Below are 21,464 nucleotides of genomic sequence, written 5' to 3' on the forward strand. Positions count from 1 at the left end.
GCTTACACAGCACAAGTGCTGGATAATTTTAGAAGTACTGTTTATTTCCTCAACTTTTTTGCCTTGGCTCAACAAGACTGCTGTTCATGTAGATCTCAACTAGATCAATCCCAATTGCAGGTGGCTCTTTGTAGGTTCTTTGTAGGTATCTACAATCCAATAACTTATGAAGTCATTAACAAATGTGAGTCAATAGAATAAGACCTTTGAGAAAGCTTAATTTTGAAATTTCAAAGCTCATCAGACAAGCTACTCATTTCTGATATGCACTTCTCCTTTAATGTGTATTAGATTAGCTGCATGAAAACTGAAACATTTAAAAATTGCTGATCTGAAAACCTTGGTCTAATGCATCATTGCTTGCTTGAAAAATTCACCCATTTTAAGTTAGGCTTTGTAATTATTTCAGGGTAGTAGCTGTACTGATTAGAAACTTTTAATAACAAAAAAGCCATTTAAAAGCCATCACTAAATAAAAAGAGCCATTGAAATTTGGATAGTTTTCTCCCCTAAGGCAAGCTAAATTGTTCAGAAATGCCCTTTCCTTGTAGGAAGATTACCCAACCTCAAGGATCTATATTTCTATTCTTTGCTTTCCTGGTGCTGAGGAATATCTGAGTCTCCTTTCTTAGGCTGTCTGCAGCAAAACTTTTGTGCATTATTCTTAAGGAGTGTCAGCTCCTTCACCAGTTGCTGGGAGTTGTATGTGTTATCAGCCTAGTCAAGCATGAAGCTAAATTTTGGTTTGGCTTTGTCAGTGCTTCTGAAGGGGTAGCTTCAGCTTTGTAACAGGAGAGGGGGAGAGCCATCAGGTCGTTTATATTAAAAGTCAGTAGTTCATAATGGTTACAAATGAAGGGGTTAAAAGGTTGCCTTTTTATTTAAGAGAATGCTATAGAATCAACAAGTGGGGATTACTAATGTTGATTTCATTGGTAGATATGTTGAATTAAAAATCATTACATATTTTGGCAGAAGATCACATTTCAGTATAAAGAGCTTTTAATCACAGTTTAATATTTGACTGAAGTTAATGTTATAGCTATTACATGTATAGTTGCATAAACACCTATAAACTTCTTCAAATAAAAGCTACATTTGTGAGTGACTTGAAAGCATCAAGGTTTGTATGATGGCAATTATCATGTTGCTGTTAGTAAGATCAGATGAGATACAGCTGTAACAATGCTGTGTTATGGTGGGATTATGTGGCTGTTTTGACATGCTACCAAGTGACAACTTCTCAAATACGCTATGTCTAGAATCTTCTACTATGTAACAGAAACATGCAGCAGAGTAATCTACTTTTAAGGTTGAATGGGTAAAGTCCTAATGACTTGAAAGAATTGTCAGCATCGTCACAGTTCACTAAAAATCAATTCTTGCCGTCTGACATGGGTTTCTCTGACATGAGTTTTTTGGCTTTCTATGCCTTCAGACATGTCTTATTCCTATTTTCCTTAATTGGATTCCTGAGTTTTTATAGTTTGCATTGTTTTTCTAACTTTTTTTATTATTTATATCATTCTAGTTCAGGGCACTCCTGATCTGCAACTGTTCTGGTCTTTGAAAATATTTTACAAGAGTAAAATGTTAACACGTAGTTATTTCCATAAGAAAAATTACTTAATTTGACTTCTTTAAAATTTTCAAAAAGTAACAAATTAGTATCTTACAACTGTGAATAAGTAACTCAAATGCAAGGAAGTGCTTAAATTAGGTACTTACTTTATAATGAGAGCGTTTTCTAACTTTGTTGCACAGAAGTATTTGCAGATCAGCATTGCTGAATACTAGAGAAATTTTACATATTTTATTCATTGTATCCTCAGTTGCGCTTTTGTATTGCTGCAGTAAAATTCTGTGCATCAAACAAGTTACCTTCATGTAGCAAATGTGGTGTACTGTAGTAACTCCTTCAGTTTTTATGCAGAATTGCAAACTGAGTGAATCTTTTTTCCATGAGTGCTAATTAGCACAAGTCTTAGTTACAGATGCTCAGAAGAGGGACTGGTTTTATTTGCAGCCTTCAGTGACATTTTTTTACCAGCAAGGGCCAATGCAGTGTTTCTGCTGTGCATTATGTTCTGTGTAAATATTTCAAAATGCCATGGTGAATTATTTCTAGGGAATGATTAAAAATCTCATTGAAACTTCCTTGTTAAAAGTCACTACAACATTTTTCCTTTTGTTTGGGAATAAAGTAGATATTAAACTATTCTAAATAGGTCATCTAACACTTCAGTGTGGTGGATGTTCTGTGCTCATCTCTCCTAGTTAAGACTCCTTCCTTCTGGTAACTGTATATTTCAGTGTGATTAGATTAATCTCAGAATTAGTGAAATGCATGTATTTATCTGGTCATCTTCTAAATAGGTTTCCTTAGATGTTCCACATGTAAATGACTTTTAAAAGGACATTTGCTATATCTTTTGCAAAGGTCCAGGGAGTTAAAATTTGAGGCCACCACATACATATGACCTCAGCATCAAAACACATGAAATCCCAGTACACACAAATCACCACTGGCCCTTTTTGGAGGAAACACTGTAACATGAGAAACAAATAAGAGTGACTAGGAAAGTGGAAAGATGAATTAAGAGAGAGTGGAGAACTAGAATTGAGTATTTTTGAATTTAAAGCTGACTCTAGGTCTTTGAAAAATCAATGTAAATTTTCAAGAATAATGGTGCAAAGACTTTTTTCCTTTCAAGGTCTTTATTAGTACGCAGCAGAGCTGCATTTTTGGGGTATTTTTGGTCTTGTACATCTCTCTTCATTTGAATTCAGTGACTTGAATTCAAAATCCTAATCAAGTGTAGGACATTCCTTAAACTCCACTATTTTTAAGTAGAATATAAAATTGCTCTTTTTTTTTTTTTTTAGCAAGATAAAGTATATTTCAAGATCTCCAATTTAAACTGCTAAAATTTTGGCATATGATTTTATTTTCCAAAAGAAGTCTGTGGTGTCAATGGGACTATACATTCATTTCATAGTTTAAACTTTCCTATGTGGAGACAGCTTCCTCTGCTGCCACAACATACTTGTTTCATTTAGATCTGTGTTCTTATTGCCCACATACTCCTCTTGCTCCCAAAAAACCAAACCATTCGACAGCATCAGTTCCCAAATATTTTCCCAAAACCTTACAGCGAGTCCTTGTCAGACAGCTTGAAATTTTGACTTAGCTGAGCTAAGGCCAGTGAAACTATGGAAAATGTTCACCAGTTTGCTTTCAGACCGACTCTGCTGCATGTGTTCATAAGTTCCATAAAGATTGCATGCTTTACGTTTAATACAAACGGTATCTTTTTTTTCACACCCATCCTTGCTTTTTATATTTTATTTTTGTTTCCCTTGCCTTGGTTGGATGCCTGTGTGTGTTTAATCCAAATCCCTGTCCAGTCCTGGAGTTTGAACTACGGAAAGCCAAGGAGACCATACAGGCCCTTCGAGCCAACCTGACTCAGGCTGCAGGTGGTGTACATAAACCTTTTCTTAAGTCTTTACTTTAAACAATGTAGAAGTAGCTGAGCTTATCCTCTGTGAGAGAGTAAAATTTAGTTACTTCTTTTTTCCTCCCCAGAAAATGAAGTTCCTTTGCAGGAACGAAAAAATTATAAATCAAGTCCTGAAATTCAGGTAGGTGGCTGGTGATAAATGAACTTTGCATGGATTTTAGTATGAATATGCTTCGATTGTTGGAAGGAAGATAAACCAAAGATCTAGTGTGTTTTCTTTTTTTTTTTACAGGAGCCAATCAGACCTCTTGAGAAAAGAGCTCTAAACTTCCTAGTTAATGAATTTTTATTGAAGAATAGTTACAAGCTTACATCAATAACATTTTCAGATGAAAATCATGATCAGGTAAAGTTTCCTTGTGGGTTTGAGGTTTTTTGCACGCCTGCTTTCCATATTCCGATCTTGTCATAAACTCAAGTGAACTTAAGTGATTTTTCCTGTGCATGCAGTTTACTTCATATACATGAGTACTCTAAAAGTTAAATATATTAGTTAGCATTTTCATATATAAACCATGGTTTGAAAACACAGCAGTTTGAGCAGTAGTTTCCCAAAATTTGTAGGAAGGAGACAGAGTGCTTGCATTCTTTAAAGGAAGCAAAAGAAGAAGTGAAATACTGTGAGTTCGATATTTCCTTGTATTCTGGTGTGACACATATTCAGTTGAACTCAAGGATGTGGATCTCAAGCATAATCTTTTCCTTAGATCCTACTCAGTTGACTTGTGCAGAATATAAAATTTTCTCATTGGTTGTCTTCTAGGGATGTGTATGTGTGTGTGTGAGAGTCCTTGTGGCACTGAGTACAGTATTGAATAAGCTCTTGGTAATAAGGTGTTATCCTGGCTCTTTCCCAACATAGCTATGCTTTGATGGATTTTTGTTAAGATGATCAGTTTTATATCTCTGTTGGCTTACATTTGATAGGAAGAATATTTTGGGGAGAATGTTTGGAAGGTTCTAATTACATTCTGTTTCTGGGTAGACAAAACTTCCAGTAATATCAATGGGTGTATGTATTCATCACAAAATTGGAATATTACCAGAAGAATTACAGAATTTCTTCCAGTTTTATCTGAAACTGGTGCTCCTATACTTTTCCTACATTTCATATCCTAATCTGTCAAGCACATATGTTCTTAAATAGAATTTCTGAATCTTCCACCTCCACTGAATATTTGCACTTAACATCCAAATACTTGTGAGAATACAGTCGCCCCAAAAGAAAATATGAACAGTTTATCCTATTTGTGCTCTCAGCTGAGAATATTTTGTGTTGTGAGACAATTAGCAAAAAAGAGCAAAATTCTTAATTCTGAAAGGTAAATATAAGCATACTGCAATTAATGTATAGTAGGCACATTTTTTTCTACATTATTCACATAATTCTTTGAGAAAATAATCTTTCTTCAAAGAAACTTACGTGACCAGACTATGGAAAAAATACAGTGAAGACTGGGAACAATAGGAAAAAAGTTTAAACCATTACTTAAATTTATTGTCATTAAAGAGAACATCACAACTCCTGTGTAACAGTGCACAAACTTACTTGTGTATACAGACATGGAGTATTCTTGTATTAATAGGATGATAAGATGTAAATGAGAAAAGGAAGAACCTATTTGAGACAGGAGGCCCTTGTGTTGTTTGCACCTCACTATCAGTCTTCTACAGAGCTGTTTAAGCTACATTAGACATCTGGAGGGAATTCTTCACGGAGATGTTAAACATTGGAACAGACTGCCCAGAGAGGTGGTGGAGTTACTGTCCCTGGAGGTGTTCAAGAAATGACTGGATGTGGCACTTAGTGCTCTGGTCTTGTTTACATGGTGATGATCAGTCAAAGGTTGAACTTGATCTCAGAGGTCTTGTCCAGCCTAAATGATTCTATGATACTATGCCTGTCTTCCCTAGGGAAATTGCACCTGCACTTGTGAGTGAAATGTGAACAAAACCAATATTTCTGCCTTGTATCAACTGCATTGGCTTCTGCTAAAATTTGAGCAATACTATTTCTGATTCAAAAAAGTGTTTGTCTTAGCAAAAAAAGAAGTGACCTATGTGGTTGGAAAGGTACTCTCTCTAGTATGATACCTAGAGCTGCCTTTATGGTCAAACTGTTTTGGTTCACAAAGTGGATCCTTCATCTACTATTGTTTCTTGCTGAGTTAAGTTTCTATCTGATTTACTACAATGCAATCTTGATGTGATTATTTTGCTATTTCATCACCTGTGGTCAAAGAGGAAGAGAAAAGAAAAGAAAAGGCAGTATATTGTATGCTTTAGTTTCTTTTATTCTTTTGAAGGATTTTGAACTTTGGGATGATGTAGGATTGAATATTCCAAAACCTCCTGACCTGTTACAACTCTACCGTGACTTTGGAAACCATCATGTTGCTGCAAGAGATGTGGTGGATGCATCAGTTGGTGTAGAAGACGATGAGTTAGAGGCTGACACTCCTATACTTGGGACCGTCCCTGTGTTTGAAACAGCACCACAGTCAATAGAAGTAAGATGGTACAGAAGAAATGTTACAAGTGTTTGATGTACTGCTTAACTTATTGTACTAAACTCTTCTGTTTCTATCTTGTGTTTAGCAATGTTTAATAGTGCAAAAACTAGAAGATCAAATTAGTGTGTTAAACAATGAGAAATGGTCTTTGATGGAACAAATCCAAAGACTTCAAAGGTATGTTCTTATCAACCTACTTGACTCTTGATAAATGTTGGATAACTTTTTCTAACACATATATGGAACCATAACTTAGATATAGGAAATCACTGGGAATTCTTCAGGGCAGGGCAGTCTTTTCTTTTCAGTACATAGTATTTGATTTAGAAAAAGGAAGAGACTTCAAACTATTTCCCTGTATTATCTATACAATTTAATTTTGTAACCAGTTTTGTTCTTTCACTGTAACTTCTTTATTTCTTTGAAAACAATCGCTTCTGATCTGTTTTACATAGGTTTTTTTTCAATTAGCTGTATGTCACTCCTTAGTGTGTACAGCTTGCAAACGCTGTCAGAAAGATGCTTGTTTTAGCATCTGATGTCCACACAGGTTTTCTTTCTGAAGAGCAAGACTATAGGCATGACGGTTTCTTTAATAACAGCAAAAAAAAAAATAATTTAAAAGTTTTGACCAAACATATCATTCTGTAAGCCATATCATTCCTCTTAAGAGGTGTACTAATGCAGTGGGTGGAAAAGCGCATAAACTTTAAGTAGCTTTATTGACTTGCATAGTTACCATTTCAAAGCCAGATAGGATAGTATATATTGATTCACCACTCTAGTATTTTATGTTGCATTCTAGATTATCTTCTGTTTAATGACGATTTGTGTCTCAGTGCTCAGATTTCAGCCAGAAGATAAAGCTGTTGTTACTCACTTGTTTCATTGATTCACTCACTCAGAGTGCAACATTTTTCCTGCTACTAATTATTTACTAAAATGCTCAATGAAACTAGTGTTTATTTGAGGAGTTTGTGTGATGAAAGATATTTATATTAGAGGAATTCTTAAACATTAATTTAAGAGTATGTTGAGCTCTTCAGTATGTTGTCTTTATTTCTGTGCTGCAGTGGTGTGATTTGAATAGTATTTGCATGAAAGCTACAAAAATATTTCATATTTTGCTTTTTCAGTGAAATAGATCTTCTCAAGAATGAAAACTTTTCTGTGTCAACTGTTTATGGTGTAGCTCCCCATCCTTCTTTAAAACAAGTGCCTCTCACAGTCTCAGAGGACAATGGACGGTACTTGGATATCAAGAGTTCTGAGAATGACAGTAAACATGGAAACATTGAGGAAACAAGCCTTGCTTTATCAGCTGAAGTGGATTCAAGGACTTCTAAAGATGATATGCTAAATTCTGTGCCCTCTAAAGAGACAGAGAAACTGTCCTCATGTCCTCCATCATCTAAAGCTGCAGTCCACTTTGATAAACCTAATAGGTTAGTGATAAGTTACAAACTGCATGGTATTATTAAAAATTCTTGTAAAGCGAGTAGATAATTTTCTAGCAGTGAACTTCTGCCAAATGAATAGATTGATTGTGTTTTGAAGGCAAATAAAAGGCTTAACATACCTCTAGGGTACAGTGCTGATATTTTTATATTGCTCCTAATCTCCGTAGGAAGGAGTACATATGACAAACTTACAGTTTTAGTATTAAATTTCAGAAATTCTTTTCACTTTCTACTTGTTTCTAAACCCAGCCCTGTTTGTTGCAACAAAAAAATAGGTGAAATCAGAATAGTGAATGGGAAGATAAGAGAGTTCTGTTCTAAGTTTTTATTGAATAATTCTCTTCTACTTGAAGAGTTGTTGGGAAAATAATTTTTGCTTTTTCTTTTTTTTTTTGCATAGATGTGTATAACTGTCTTACCGAGTAGTACTATTTTTCATTTACTTATTTTGTAGTTATCAGAAAGGTATCTAATGGCATACTGCTTTTTTGAGTTTTGATTTTGGGGCAAGCCTTCACTGGGTAGCTATGATTCTTTAAACTAAATTAGGGTGTTCGTGTTGTGTTATTACTTGGAGACTGACTTTGTGCTTTTAAGTGTTCTTGAGAAAGCCCTTTCAATCTGTACAAGTGTTTCTGTAGTGAAAAAGAGAAGTGATTTGTTCATTAAGTGATAGATAAACCACTGTAGTTAGCAAGAGTAACACGGACTACAAACATAATGAGGGTATGTACAACTTGTAATTGTTACCACTGCGGACAAAGATATGCAAGTAGCTCACCTTATGATCTTACTCTTGCTGTTTGTAGGGAAGCAGTAAGAGTAAGTTTGTCCCTTAGTGATATTTTGCTGGTTTTGATACTGTAATTTGCTTCTAGAATTATCTTTCCATCTGAAAATACCAAGTAGAAATCTGTGTGACGTTCTGTGCGGATAGAAAAATAAATGCAAGCTTGTAGTGGGCTGGAGAAAAGGAACACCTGAAAAAAAGGAGTTGCTAACCCTGCTAGTAATTACCTTTTCTTACAAACCCTAAGAATCCTGCTTTTTCCGGATTTTCTCTACTTCTTGTGCTAACTGCTATTGTCAGGGCTACTTTTTCAGTGGTATCTTAATTTTTAGAATTGGACAAGAGGAAAGATTTCTGTTTTCTGAATATAATACTTTGGAGTCTCATAACAAATTTCTTCCCTCTTAGTTGACTGTACTACTAGTGCTTAACAGGAAAGTAGAACAGCTTAGATTTTTCTGGAAAGTGGTCAGTGGTTCGGTTTAAGCTTCCCAGATTTTTTTCTTTTTAAGTTTCTTTCATATCCTAGCTAAAAATCCAAACTATGTAGTAATCAAAACTTCAAGCTGTTGCTATATACTTGTCTACCTACTTTCATTTGGCTCGTTGCAAGTTTCTTCTTGCTCATATTAATGGTGAATGCTGGGTGGCATTAAGTACATGAATATTTCATTGATGGTTTGGGGATAGTGAGGGTGTATATCAAAATAGGATTAAATCACTGAGTAAGGAATGAACTGTGTATTTCCAGTGGAATTTATGATGGCAGAAACTAGAAGAACAGCATTTCCGTTCTGCTGCTCACGGATGTTTTAACTATAACTGCACATGGATTTATTTGAAAAGTAGTTCAATGAAGCTATGAATCCCCATGGAGTTAAATTCACAAGTCTCCTCAAATGCAGTTTACTGCAGAAATAAATAATGCATGTGTAATATGTAGCTATTTTTGTGCTCTGCTTTGGGCTTAATATGTCAGCAAAGGGTCAAAGGAAAGCATATTTGATGCAGTGTTTTATAGACCAGTATCTAGTACTAAATTTTCTTCCTGGATTATGCTCTAGGTTTGTAATAATGCAGTAATTTTTCTCACTGAATAAATAGATTATTTGTTAAATGTTTTGAGATCTGTGGGAGAAGCAGCACAATGGACATGCTGGATATTTATTGATTTCAATCCACGTTTATTTATAGAAGACAATTGCTATCATTTACTCAGAATGTACCAAGAAGGGTTAACAACTAAGACTCTATCCTAAAAGGCAAGATCATTACTACTATATCTATAGAGTGTTTTCTTGGCATAAATCTTGCCCAGATGGGAAGAGAGAAGGGGAAGTGAGCCTGCCTTGTGTGACTGCACTCAGAGCAGCTGTGCATGCATGCTGGCAAATGAGGACATGACCATCATTGGAAAAATGCCTCAGTTAACAGATGGTAGTGCAAAGCACTAGCAGTGGTTTAAATAGACTGCACCACATGTGTTTATTCAACTAATTCAAGGTGTCTGGTAATTTGCACCAAATACAAGGTGTTTTCTGTACACAGCAGTCCTGGCTTTTTGAATGAATTGACTCTTTTGTCCCAGAGTAGGATAGGATAGCATAGAATAGAAGTGCCTGGGCTTTTTCTTCATTGTACTTTCTTGTATTTGGACATCTTCACTGCTGGCATCTGTTGGCCCTTGAAGAGACTTGCCACTGAAGTGTGTGCAAGAGGCCTTGGTCTTTTATTCTTTTTGTCCAGCATAGCCATCAAGGATTTTGTGAGACTTCATTAAGGAGAAGCTTTCTGGACTCCAAGTATAGCCAGCAATTGTAAGAGGATCCACACTGCCCAGAGCTTGTTGTTACTTAACCCACAGGGAAATTCAGTGACATATTGTCATACTTACTTTTCATTCTCTGCAAAGTGGGAATGGAACTTTGCCCTTATAGGATTTTAATTAGGATTCCAAGTGGGAAAGGGTCTGATTTTTCTGTAGAATGAATGCCAAGTTGAAGGACAGACTGGGCAAAGGGCTTGCCAAGGTCTTGCCTCTGTGTTAACGTTAAGCTGCTGCTTTGCAATGCTTGCTAATGCTCTCCCAGTGTAAAAAAACTCTACAGTCTTGAGTAGAGTCTGTAAATCTGTCACTCAAGAATATTTTGCAACATAAGGACTAACATATTGTGAAAGAGGTCTTTTACAACTTGCTACCTTTAAGTAGTTGAGTAGCTTTTTTAAAGTGAACCTTGCACAAAACCAAACTGAATAGAATTAAAACAAGCTTCCTTCATTAAAATTTAAAATGTACTTTAAAAATCCATACTGTTAAAACAAATACTTTAAGCAATATATTAAAATTCTTATTTATCATAATTTTCTAAATAGTGAGAAGAGGAAAACTGGTATATATATTGATGTCCTCTTGAATTAGTTTAATTGTAAGTAAGAGCTTTGATTCTTAATGGGCTTTTTCAGTTAGAAAAGGGTGAATGATGATGTATTTACTGTAAGAAGTATTATATTTCAATCTATTAGATAAAATGTATATCCATGCACGTAATCATTTGTGTGTCGGATTTTGTGCACTCGTGTGTATTTTCGAGGGTTCAAAGGTGTTACCAATTTCCACATAAAAAATAGGAGTTGCCTCCTCTCAATGTCATTAGAGGACTCAAACAGCAGATGATGGAAATGGGTGAGATGCTTTCCGTGCATATTTTGGAAGACAAATGTTGTCTTTGTTCTTTAAACATAGTGGATGAAGCAGTGTTAGATTAGCATCTAAGTACAAGGCCTCTGTAAAGTAGAGGAAGTTGTCATTACTGGAAATAATAGGGTGCTGCTGCTTGCCTGTTTGATGTAGTGGTCAGTAATTGCTTTCTGAGAACATTTCTGCCAAATTACCTTCTTCAGACACGGCTGTTTTGAAGCTTTTATCAGGGCTAATATGGATGCTTAAGGCTTTGAGTAGCTCGGCTGCATTGGCTGGTGCTGGATGTGGCCATGAGGCAGTACCTGTGCAGATGGCTTAGATGCCAATTTAAGATTGATTTTGAGGTTCTGGCAGCATTTGAACCCAGAGTTAGATCCTAAAGTGGAAGTTGAGCAAACTCTGTTTAACCCTGAAGCTCATAACTTGACTGACTACTTAAAAGCTTTTGTGCAATTTGCAGAATCAGAGCATTAAGCAAAAATATTGCTTCGTGTGATTTCTGCGCCCGCCCCACCCCGTTTGCATAATTGTATGCTTCCTCTTGTATTGCCTAAGCTTCCTTTTCTTCATGCTTTAGTCCTATTTTTGTCTGTGCAGCAGTTTGAAAGATGGGGTTTTTTTGGAACTAAAACTAACTTCTGGATTAGGACACTCAGGCTTTTTTCATGCTACAAACTAAACACCCTAAAAGTCAAAGATAATTTTAAAATTTTTGTAGTATGAGTCATTTAAACATGCTTTTTGGGTGTCATTTTACCTAGCTGATTAAACCAGAGTGAAAGGACTCGCTTTATCACCTTTCTGATTTATGCTTTCTTCTCCCTCTCCCTTTTTGGTGATATTTCAGGAAATTGTCACCAGCTTTCCATCAAGCACTACTGTCTTTTTGTCGGATGTCAGCAGACAGCCGTTTGGGATCAGAGGTATATTTCCAGTTGACGTAAACTAAAAGATCCTTCATTTTGCATGGCAGCCACAGTTAAACAAGTAATAATTGATTTGAAAAAAGACGTGGGAAGATGAATTTATGTGCATGAAAGTTAAGAAATAAAGATATGTTCTCAGATTTTATGCTAAATATGAAAACGAGCAATAGAGGTGTAATTACTGTGAACTTTCAGTCTCTACTCATGCTTTTGAAATTACTGACATATGAAAAACTTACAACTTAACGTATAGGAATAAATGAAATACTTTTCTGCTAAGTGATCAGCTTGCTGCAATTTTTATTATTCCTTTCAAATGGTATTTTTCTGTTCCCATGCTTCTAAAAAAAGCAAACAAGCAACTTGGTTTTCTAGGTATCTCGGATTGCAGACAGTGAGAAAAGTGTCATGTTAATGCTGGGACGCTGCCTGCCTCATATTGTTCCTAATGTGCTGCTTGCAAAACGAGAGGTGAGGAACCCTGAAATTTTACATTTTATTTTCATCACGCTATTTTGTTGTTAATTTTGAAGATGTTGTGTCTGGTTTCATGAAAGTCTATTACTTGCAATCATGTTCTTACTTTTGTGCATGCATCTCTGCTCCTAGAAAATGGTTTTACACCTCTGCCAGGTGAGTTCAGTAAACCTGCATGGTATCCTAATATTCCTTCCTCTGCTTAAGGCACCCATTAGCATTCAGCAAGACTGTTACTGTAGGTCCATCTGTTTGTGGTAGCACAAATGTTTCTGTTAGGGAAGGCCATATCAATGTGCATAGTAAAAACAAGGTCTATAAGTTCAAACATGGTTTCATTTATTTTGTCTATCAGTTTAAATAAGCAATAATGTTCAGGTTCTTTTGCAGCACTGTGTACTTCAACAAAAATAATTTTCAACAAACAAATTATTTTAATGTCTTTTCTTGGAAGCTCCATGTGTCAGCCAAGTAAAGGTTCATCAAAAATACCCCTTCATAAGGAAATGAGCAATCTTGCTTATATGTTTTCCTTAACTTTAAAATGAGAATGAATAAAAATTATGACTGTGTAATGTGTATTTTGAATGTAACTGAAGGTGATGGTTTGCATAATCATTCATACTATATAGCATACAAAAGGAAGGAGAAAAATTGACTGGTTTTGTTTTGCTTTGTGTAAATATTGCACATTACCAAATATGTAAAAAAAAACCCAAAAGCTGAAGAGATATCAAACAGAAATTCAGTGTCTTTGTAGTTGACACTGAAATAAAGGGTTTGAAATAACATTTCTCTTTGAGCAAGTTTTAGTCCTTGTTGACAGGACCTACAGTATGGTAGACTTAGTTGTGTGTTTTGCATAAATTCATTTTAAGGCTTTGAAAATTCCTCAAGAAATTTGTACTGATCCTGTAATCTAAAATTTTTACACCATACAAGTAATTATCAGCAGCTGACATGATGAACTTGAGATATGTGCAATGGTTTGAAAATTCATAAAAGGCTTTATTTTTAAGGGGGTGGGGGTGTTAACTGGGTGCTCTGGAAATGCTTGTCTTTCACAATAATTCTGTGAATGTTCTTGGATCAGTGCTTAATTTCTGATTTCTTATTTATTCCTTTCCTTCCTTCTGCTTGGCAGGATGTGGTATTTTGGCTCCTTTCACAGCTTTTAGCATAATCTGTGTAATGTATTGAATATTTTTGTGACCTTTTAGTCTGTTTCCTACTGGTTCTTTCCTAGGTTGTTTTACAATGGAAATTACATTTCATTATATGTATTTTTGCCTTAAATTTTCTGCTTCAATTTAATTGAAGAAGCCGCAAATCACAATTGAGTAATTGTATTACATGGGATGCTTAATGTTTCAGTAATTGAAATTTGTTTTAAAAATATCTTCTTTTAGTTCCCTGCCACCTTTTGCTATAACCATTTTAATGTTCTTTCTGATGTAGTCATGGAACTTGAAGGAAAGGTTGGGTAGTCTATCTGTCAGTATTTATCCTAATCGAATTATGGAAAGCTAACCTAAGAACTAAGCTGTCTTCAATGAGGTATAACTTGGAGTCTTGTCCATAAACAACCTTATAATGAGACTTTTGCACAGAGAAGTGACTTAAAAATATACCTAAAGATCACTAATTTGAGAAAGACGTAACAGGTTCAGATCGCAATGCAAAGTTCGTGGCAGTCTGTTCTGAAACAAGAAAAATGGTGGTATTTAAGATCTTACACTATCAATATATGAGGATGAGAGTTAAACATAATTTTTTGATGACTCCCTGAAATGTCTTTGTTCTTTAAGCATCCGTCATGGTGAAATTGCTTGCAAAATCTTAAGCTGAAAATTACATGCTGTGCATCTTCATTTTGGAGAAACTGAGTTTGCGGAGGCTGACAGTCTCTGTGGCTGTTGTCCTTTAGCAGAGATTCAGAAGCCATTTTTCCTATGCTTTTAAGCATCTTAAGGTCAGTAGCAGCCTGCCTGATCCAGTAGTAAGTGTTCTGGCAAATATTATAGTTGACATTTCTGAAATTATTTATTTTTGTGTATTGGTGCAGCTTTAATTGTTCTTCAGTGTGTGTAGTTTAGGTTCCAGTGGAAGGTCACAAAGAAAGAAAGACACAGTATTGACTAGGGTGGCTGAGGGAATAATTTTAATTGTTTCTGAAAAAACCAGTTCAACTGTGTAAAATCAATAATGCATCATACAGAAAAATTGCCTCAAAGCAATTCATAGTCATCAAAATTCATGTAACAACAAGTAAATTTAATTTTGTTTTCATCTCTAACATCTAGGTTATCTTAGCTCCCTGAAAACATGTATGTCAATATTTAGATTTGTGTATGAAAGCAGTCACGAATAAAGGTGGTGTTGCAATCCAAGTAACACTTAAGTGCAATGACCAGTAACAAAATGCTAAAGGCCAATACTTTAAAAAAAAAAAAAGCCCATTGTTTGGGGTCCAGTCTGTGATAATACTTGTTAAAGATGAGCACCTTGTGTTGCAATCTGCTTTCTCAATTGTCAATTTACCATTTAAAATACATTAACAACTAAAAAATTGCAAAAGTAAAATCAGACACCTTCTATTTGTTCACAGATATACCACAGAAAAATTCCTTTGGTAAAATGTAATTAGAGAGAAGCAGTCTTTTAAAATTTTTGTAATAATTAATACTCATTTGCACACTTTCTAAGATGGGAAAGTCAATGTTTTTTTGCCAGGAAACAAGAGTAACCTTGTTTGTACGTACAGCTTCCAAACTCTGCAGTATATAATCCTTTAATGGAGTTTGGCCCAGAGTAAACTTTTTGCTTAAGATCTTATTGCTCTTGTTCTTAATCAGCACTTTTATTTCATTATTTACATCTTTCATCTCGCCCATTATTCCAGTGTTAGTCTTTAACTTCTTTTGTGTTATGCAAACTTAGCACAATCATGATAGTGGTCTACTAAATATGCACCACTGAATAGTTATACTGAGAAACTGTTATTTATAGAGAGTTCAACATGTCAAAAATAGCATTTTGCTTTTATTTGTTTGTGAAGTTGAAGCAAAGATAATGTGTAATCTTCAGGTTCTGAATTGATGCTATTCTCAACTGCACTAGATTTCCGCTGTAGATTGAAAGTAATCACATTAATGTGCAGTAACTGCACATAAATATCACCAAGGCACTTTAATTCTCTGGCATGTCTCTTAAAGCACAGTAGAGTTGAGTATCTTACTATAAATTTTCATCTCAGTCTTATGCTTTAAAAGCCATAAAATAACTGGCTTTGCTAAAGAAATGCAAAAAAAGACTGTGTCAGATCTTGGCAGTATACTTAATTGTTTGCTTCCAGGGGTTGTGTCTAGCAGATTTCATATGATTGGATATGGACAAAGGTACATAAACCTGAGTTGCTGGGCATGAAAATTGTCAGTTGTCGATATCTTCTAGATGACCACTTTAATTTCCCATTATAGGGGAGAATAGAGAAACCTAAATGAACAATTAGAGTACTTTTGTTACTCTGTGAAACTTTTAATTGCAGTAGACTTCTAAAGATTATGTTTCTGAAAAACAGGGATGGTATTGACCACAGCCTGTTTGCTGGTCCTTTTCTGGTATACATGCAGTGCTGGTTTTGGCTTGCCGGGCTGTTTTGTTCGGGGGTGAGGATGCACATGGGACATAACCATTTTTTAAGTCCTTTAGTTCCCTTCCCCTCAATATTGAGGGCCTAGTGCAGTTTCCTTAGAGTAAAATACTCAGTCTCATAGAATATCCTTTTCATCTCTAGTCTGAAAGCCAATGTCTTTCAACACTCTGTCTGTAAAGCTTAGATAGTTCATGAGTGCGAGGAGTTGAATTTGATGTTTATTAATTAAATTGCCAGCTTTTGTTGTATCACAAACTTTTGTATGTGTGTTTTCAAGTAAACAGTAGATACAGACGAAGAAGTAGAAAGTTTTTTCACACCCACACCCTACCATTGATTCTTATGTAAAAGCATCCCTTTGAAATCTCTGAGAGGCTTACTTTGGATCCTGGAATAATAGTCTCACCCTGTGAGAGGTAATTAGAGCTGTGACTTTAATATTGGTAAGATTAGTAGCACAAAGTTTTGAGTCATGCGGTAATCCTATTTTTTTTTTTCATTTTAAAACTAAAATAATTAATTTGGAACTTTAATATATTCTTGCCCAAGACAGTTCCTATCAGTATTTTGTTGGTACCTGCAACTATTTCAGTTGCAGACAATAAGATTATTTCATTTTATTTACTTGTTGTCATTGGCTATGTTACAGAATAATTTTAACACAGTATTGGTTCACAATATAAGCATTAACTGTTAAAAAAGATTAAAAGGCACACATTAACAGAATTAATCATGTCATCCTGGTTTATGTATTGTTGCCTGCAATATTAATACATTAATATTTGGATTAATAAAAATATTATTATCTGAACCTACTGAAATAACCAGTCTTGACACTTAACACTAAATTTATTCTTTGAGGTCATTATTTTGCTTATACAAATCCAGCAAGAACACAGTAATTAGTGAGAGCAATAAGATGTAGAAGACTTGTTGGAATATTTAGCAAAACATTATTATAATGATGGAAACAACACTGACAGAAAAGTCCTTGCTACCTTCTGAGATGATGCACTTTTAAAAAACCCAAAGTTTAATATTTTGTTGTAATACTTTTAATGTGTAGGAGGAACTGTAGGCATATAGTTTAGATGATATTAATTACTATTAAAAAGCCAAGTTCTTTTGTCCATATTAAAGAGAGAGCTACTCCATATGTCCATGTAAACGTTACCTTTATTGATAACTCAAATAGTGAATCCCTTTCAAAGGTAATGGAACAAGTTGTTGTTGTAAGTTAGGAAGAAGTTGTCCAGAGATACTATGGTGAGAAAAAGGTGAGTTTTTCTTTGGAGAAACCTACATGGAGAGTTATGGAGAAGTAGAGCAGAGGGAAGATGGACTGTTTCATTTCTCCTTACCACTGTGTTAGGTCAGCCTCAGAGCATTGTCTGTCAGTCACCTGCATGTAGCTTCTCTCTCAGTAAAGCAAAATATCTTCTTTTTCTCCATTCTGCATCTGGGTACCTCACTGGTATAAACTGCCTCAGATTGGAATTTGGCTTTTCAATAGTAGAGGTGGGACCTATGACACATAATGTTATATTGCATCAAGCTGCAAGTGCTGACAATGTTGTGATGTTGGTCTGCTTGGAATCTAATGGGGAAACAGTATCAAAGCTCTGGAAGTCACTCTTCTTGCTATGGTCATGAGTCGCTAGTCACTCCTGTCGACTAACACTGACATGAACTATCAAAACTCATGTTCTGAACTCAAAGGCAAAAGAGAAAAGAAGGACTTTGGGGATGAACAGGATGTTTAGGAAAGTTCCCAAATTAAATAAAGGGAGAGTTCTTGTGTTTTTTTGAAACTTAAGTTCTTCTTTTATGACTGTCAGCGCAAGTGGTATTCCTTCCCAAGGAATGCAGTGTTTCAAATAGCACTGGAAGTCCACTCCTTGATGATTAATAATTATATAGAGTCTCCAATACCATATTGTGAACTCTTCTCTTTAATCTAAACAGCCAAATACTAATCTTACTGTGTTTTATTGGAAAATTGCTGCTTGTTATGGCTTCTCTGCTGGTTTCAAGAATGAAAAATCTGAGATTTGTAAAACAAATCTACATCAAAGGCATGACCCTTAGCACCAGGAAGAAATGATCTCAAACCTCCAGTAGGTTGGTTTTTTTTCTTAATGCTCTGGAATGTCCTGAGGAGAATCCACCCCTTATAAGTCTTTGGGAGACTTCACTTGACCTGTTTGGTCCCTCTGTAGAGCAGTTTTGTTCTTCTGGTGCCACAGTCCCCTTTGCCAGTTTTACCTTCCTGTCCTTGAGGGCTTTAGGGAGCACAGAAAACACTGTTTGAGACTTCTCACTGTTTCTCCACTCCCGTTAATAGAAGGAGCTGTAGAAGCCCTGATGCAGCGATGCAGAGAACACTCTCTTCTCCCATAGTATGCATGAGAGAATGTGACCAATGGACGAGAAAACACAGCTAATTCCGTCAGCTATAATAACCAGCTTGCTGCAAGGTAAAGAACCAGCCTTGGATCTGCCCATGTCAATGCTGTTAGGTTACTCATTAGCCTTTCAGACACAAGGCAGTGGTTTCTAGGTGAATATTCTCAGGTGTTTCCCTTTCACACAGACTCAGCTGAAAAAAGACAACGTTAACTTCCTTAAATTCCATAAGAAGCTTAAAAAGCCCCCATGGTCGTGCTTTAAAATTTAGCAGTAGTTCTGAGTAAGCAGTTGAGGTTTTGGAGTAGGTACTCAAACATACTAAGGAACTGAAATCAGTCTGTTAGTTTCAGCAGATGAAACAAAAATCCCATAAATGTCCCATTTCATGGAGTATATTCTTTGTAAAGTTTTCCATAGGAGTATTTAAGAATACATGCAAGAGCAGTTGAATAATGAGAATTTAGAGTAGATTTCAGAAAGTTAGATTTCACTAAAGTAATAGATGTATATTTAGCTTTAAGTTTTTAAGTGAGCTTTATTCTTTATAGTAGTAATTTTGTTCTGTATCAACAAATTGCAATTAGATTTCCTATTTTAAAGATTCTAGTGTAATGTGTAAGTCGTGGTATTTAGAGTGGTGTTGAGGAAGGTATTATTTTAGTAATATTCTTTCAAGTCTTTTTGAATTAAAGCAGCATTTGCAGGAGAGAAAATTCTATGCAGTCCAAAAAAATAAGTTAAATAAGTTAATCCTCTGATTTCTCATAACTTTAAATGGGCAAAAATCTTAAGTAACCAAAAATAATGAGATCTAACATGCAGATTCTAGAGGGAAAGAAGCTCAGCTGATGAAAGTTATTTAGTTCTTCATGCAATTTAATTTGTAAGGCTCCTTTAATGCAGGTCTTCAGTTCATGTTATTTGTGTTGTGCTACACTTATTTAAAAACAACCCCAGTTACTCTTAAAAGTATTTAAGAAATGGAAATGTTCAAAGTATGCAAATTTATTTTTCATTTCTCCTTCTTGCCTTTTAGATTTTTTTAAGTGATAGGTAGGATATTTCCATGTTGTCTCTTCTGTCATAAATTCTCTAATCTGTATCATAACTGAGTTGAATATTACAAATATATCTTCCAGAATCATAGAATGTTAAAATACAGTTTAGGTTGTGTCTCAGTCATCTTTGGAGATGGAAAATAGCAGATCGAGTAGAATTCTTGTAAAATGAAAAAAAAAACCCAAAAAAAAGCTTGTCAGGAGTTGGCTAGCTTAGGCACTGCTCTAAAAGGGAGTCTTGTTCTATGTTTAATGCAAACAGAGCTCCTGCTGTTGAGGGAAATACAGGTCGAGCAGTGAGGATATTGTCAGTGGTGTTTCCACAGGTCCACAAGAACATCATGATTAGGTCTCTTTGAATATCTGCAAGAAGAAATTTGCACCTCCCTGCACAGTCATTCTAAACAACCATAGGTTTTTCCTGGTTTTGTATAATTTCTCCTACTAATGTTAGATGTATTCCCCACTGTCACCTGCTTATTTGTCACAGCTTAATAATTCACAAAAAGTTTTTCTCCTGAAAATGACTCCGAAGTACACAGCAGGTGTGCAAGGTTATCTCCAGATTACTTGCCCATGTTTTTTTTCCAGACACTGTGGTTTTTCTTGTTCTTTTTTCCTGACCTCCCAGTGTGATGTTTCTCTAAGATATTAAATAACTTAAAAACTGTCTGGTTTCCAAATCACTTAAAAACTGTCTGGTTTCCAAATTCACTTGGAGTAAAAGCACACATCAACAAGGTCAAGGGAAGGGACTTCCAAACAATGTTTTAGAAACATTTGTTTCTTCTGGGAATGAATACCATGAGCTTTGTAGGCATATTTAGAAAGGAGGAGGCCTTCACTATGAAGATCCTTATATTTTCTCTCCATGTTTTACACAGTATTTTCTTTGTAATTTGTTCCTTTAATTGCTCCAAAAAGAAAATTCAGCTTCAGAGATCGCTTTTGTATGGAAAAAAAAAAATCACAGAACCTTTACAAAAAATCAGATAATTGTCAGGCAACACAAAATCTGTCTGCAGTCACCTTTACCAATGTATGTTTCTCAATGTTTATTTTTTCAAACTTGTGCACAAAGCTGTATGGATGTTTAATTGGAAAGTTTCATCTTTAACTCTGTGGCATTTTTTCATAGGAGCCTTATTCCATAGTTGTCTGTGGAGCTTCAGTTCAGTAGGTAGTGAAAACAGTTGAAACCATGATTGTCCTCTAATTCTGGTTACAGGTGACCTGCATATGTTAATTGTAATCTTTGCACAGCTTTTTATTTCATGTGCTGATTATCCCCTGATTTTTCCTAGCAGGAAAATAATTCTAACTTTTGTAGACCTTCACTTTCCTCAAGTCACTTTATAAGACATCACAACTCCAAAGTATCTTTTCTAACTGTTTTGCTGTTATGTGGTTTTAGAATTATCTTCTTAGTTTCTTTTGCAGTAAATGAATGTATGCCCAAAGCAATTTTACTTTGTTTGGTTTTCCCCTACCCACAACCTTTTAGGAATTGATCCCACTCATACTGTGTACAGCCTGCCTCCATCCTGAGCCCAAAGAGAGAGATCAGCTTCTGCACATACTGTTCAATTTGATCAAACGACCAGACGATGAGCAAAGGTGTGTTTGCGCTTGTGTGATGTGGGACAAGCAGGAACTTTTTTCTCTGTGCAAGCAGCAGAACTAGTAAAAATTGGATATTATTGGGTGGTATTGAACGAGTTTGTTTAAGTTTTGCTTGTATAGTGTTGACAAATTTATGCCAAGTTCAGGACTTTCCATTTCCATCACCTGTACTTCCTAGTAACTGAAATGTGAGAATGTGCTTGTAAGCTACAGTGTCATTTCAGTTACTTTTTCTGTTTAAAGATTATTTTAAACTGTTTTGCTAAAATGATCTATAACATCATAATTCTTAGCACTGGTTGATGTAGAAATCAAAACAGCTTTTTTT

General features: G+C 35.3%; 1 protein-coding gene across 4 annotated transcripts in view; it reads left to right on the forward strand.

Moving 5' to 3' along the window:
- Positions 1-21,464, forward strand: part of RELCH (RAB11 binding and LisH domain, coiled-coil and HEAT repeat containing) — a 76,004-nt gene that overhangs the window by 20,737 nt on the left and 33,803 nt on the right. For 2 of the 4 annotated variants that reach the window (XM_084214003.1, XM_084214006.1), the window contains exons 3-11: positions 3,409-3,480; positions 3,590-3,645; positions 3,757-3,870; positions 5,831-6,034; positions 6,123-6,214; positions 7,174-7,482; positions 11,836-11,911; positions 12,290-12,385; positions 21,018-21,130. In XM_084214003.1, coding sequence (XP_084070129.1) covers positions 3,409-3,480; positions 3,590-3,645; positions 3,757-3,870; positions 5,831-6,034; positions 6,123-6,214; positions 7,174-7,482; positions 11,836-11,911; positions 12,290-12,385; positions 21,018-21,130 — 1,132 coding nt within the window. Of the gene's footprint in view, positions 1-3,408; positions 3,481-3,589; positions 3,646-3,756; positions 3,871-5,830; positions 6,035-6,122; positions 6,215-7,173; positions 7,483-10,697; positions 10,714-11,835; positions 11,912-12,289; positions 12,386-18,398; positions 18,524-21,017; positions 21,131-21,464 lie in introns of those variants that run through there. The other 2 variants (XM_084214004.1, XM_084214005.1) reach the window with 2 other exon arrangements.

This window comes from Fringilla coelebs (assembly GCF_963513975.1).
Source record: "Fringilla coelebs genome assembly, chromosome: 1".
Taxonomy (NCBI): domain Eukaryota; kingdom Metazoa; phylum Chordata; class Aves; order Passeriformes; family Fringillidae; genus Fringilla; species Fringilla coelebs.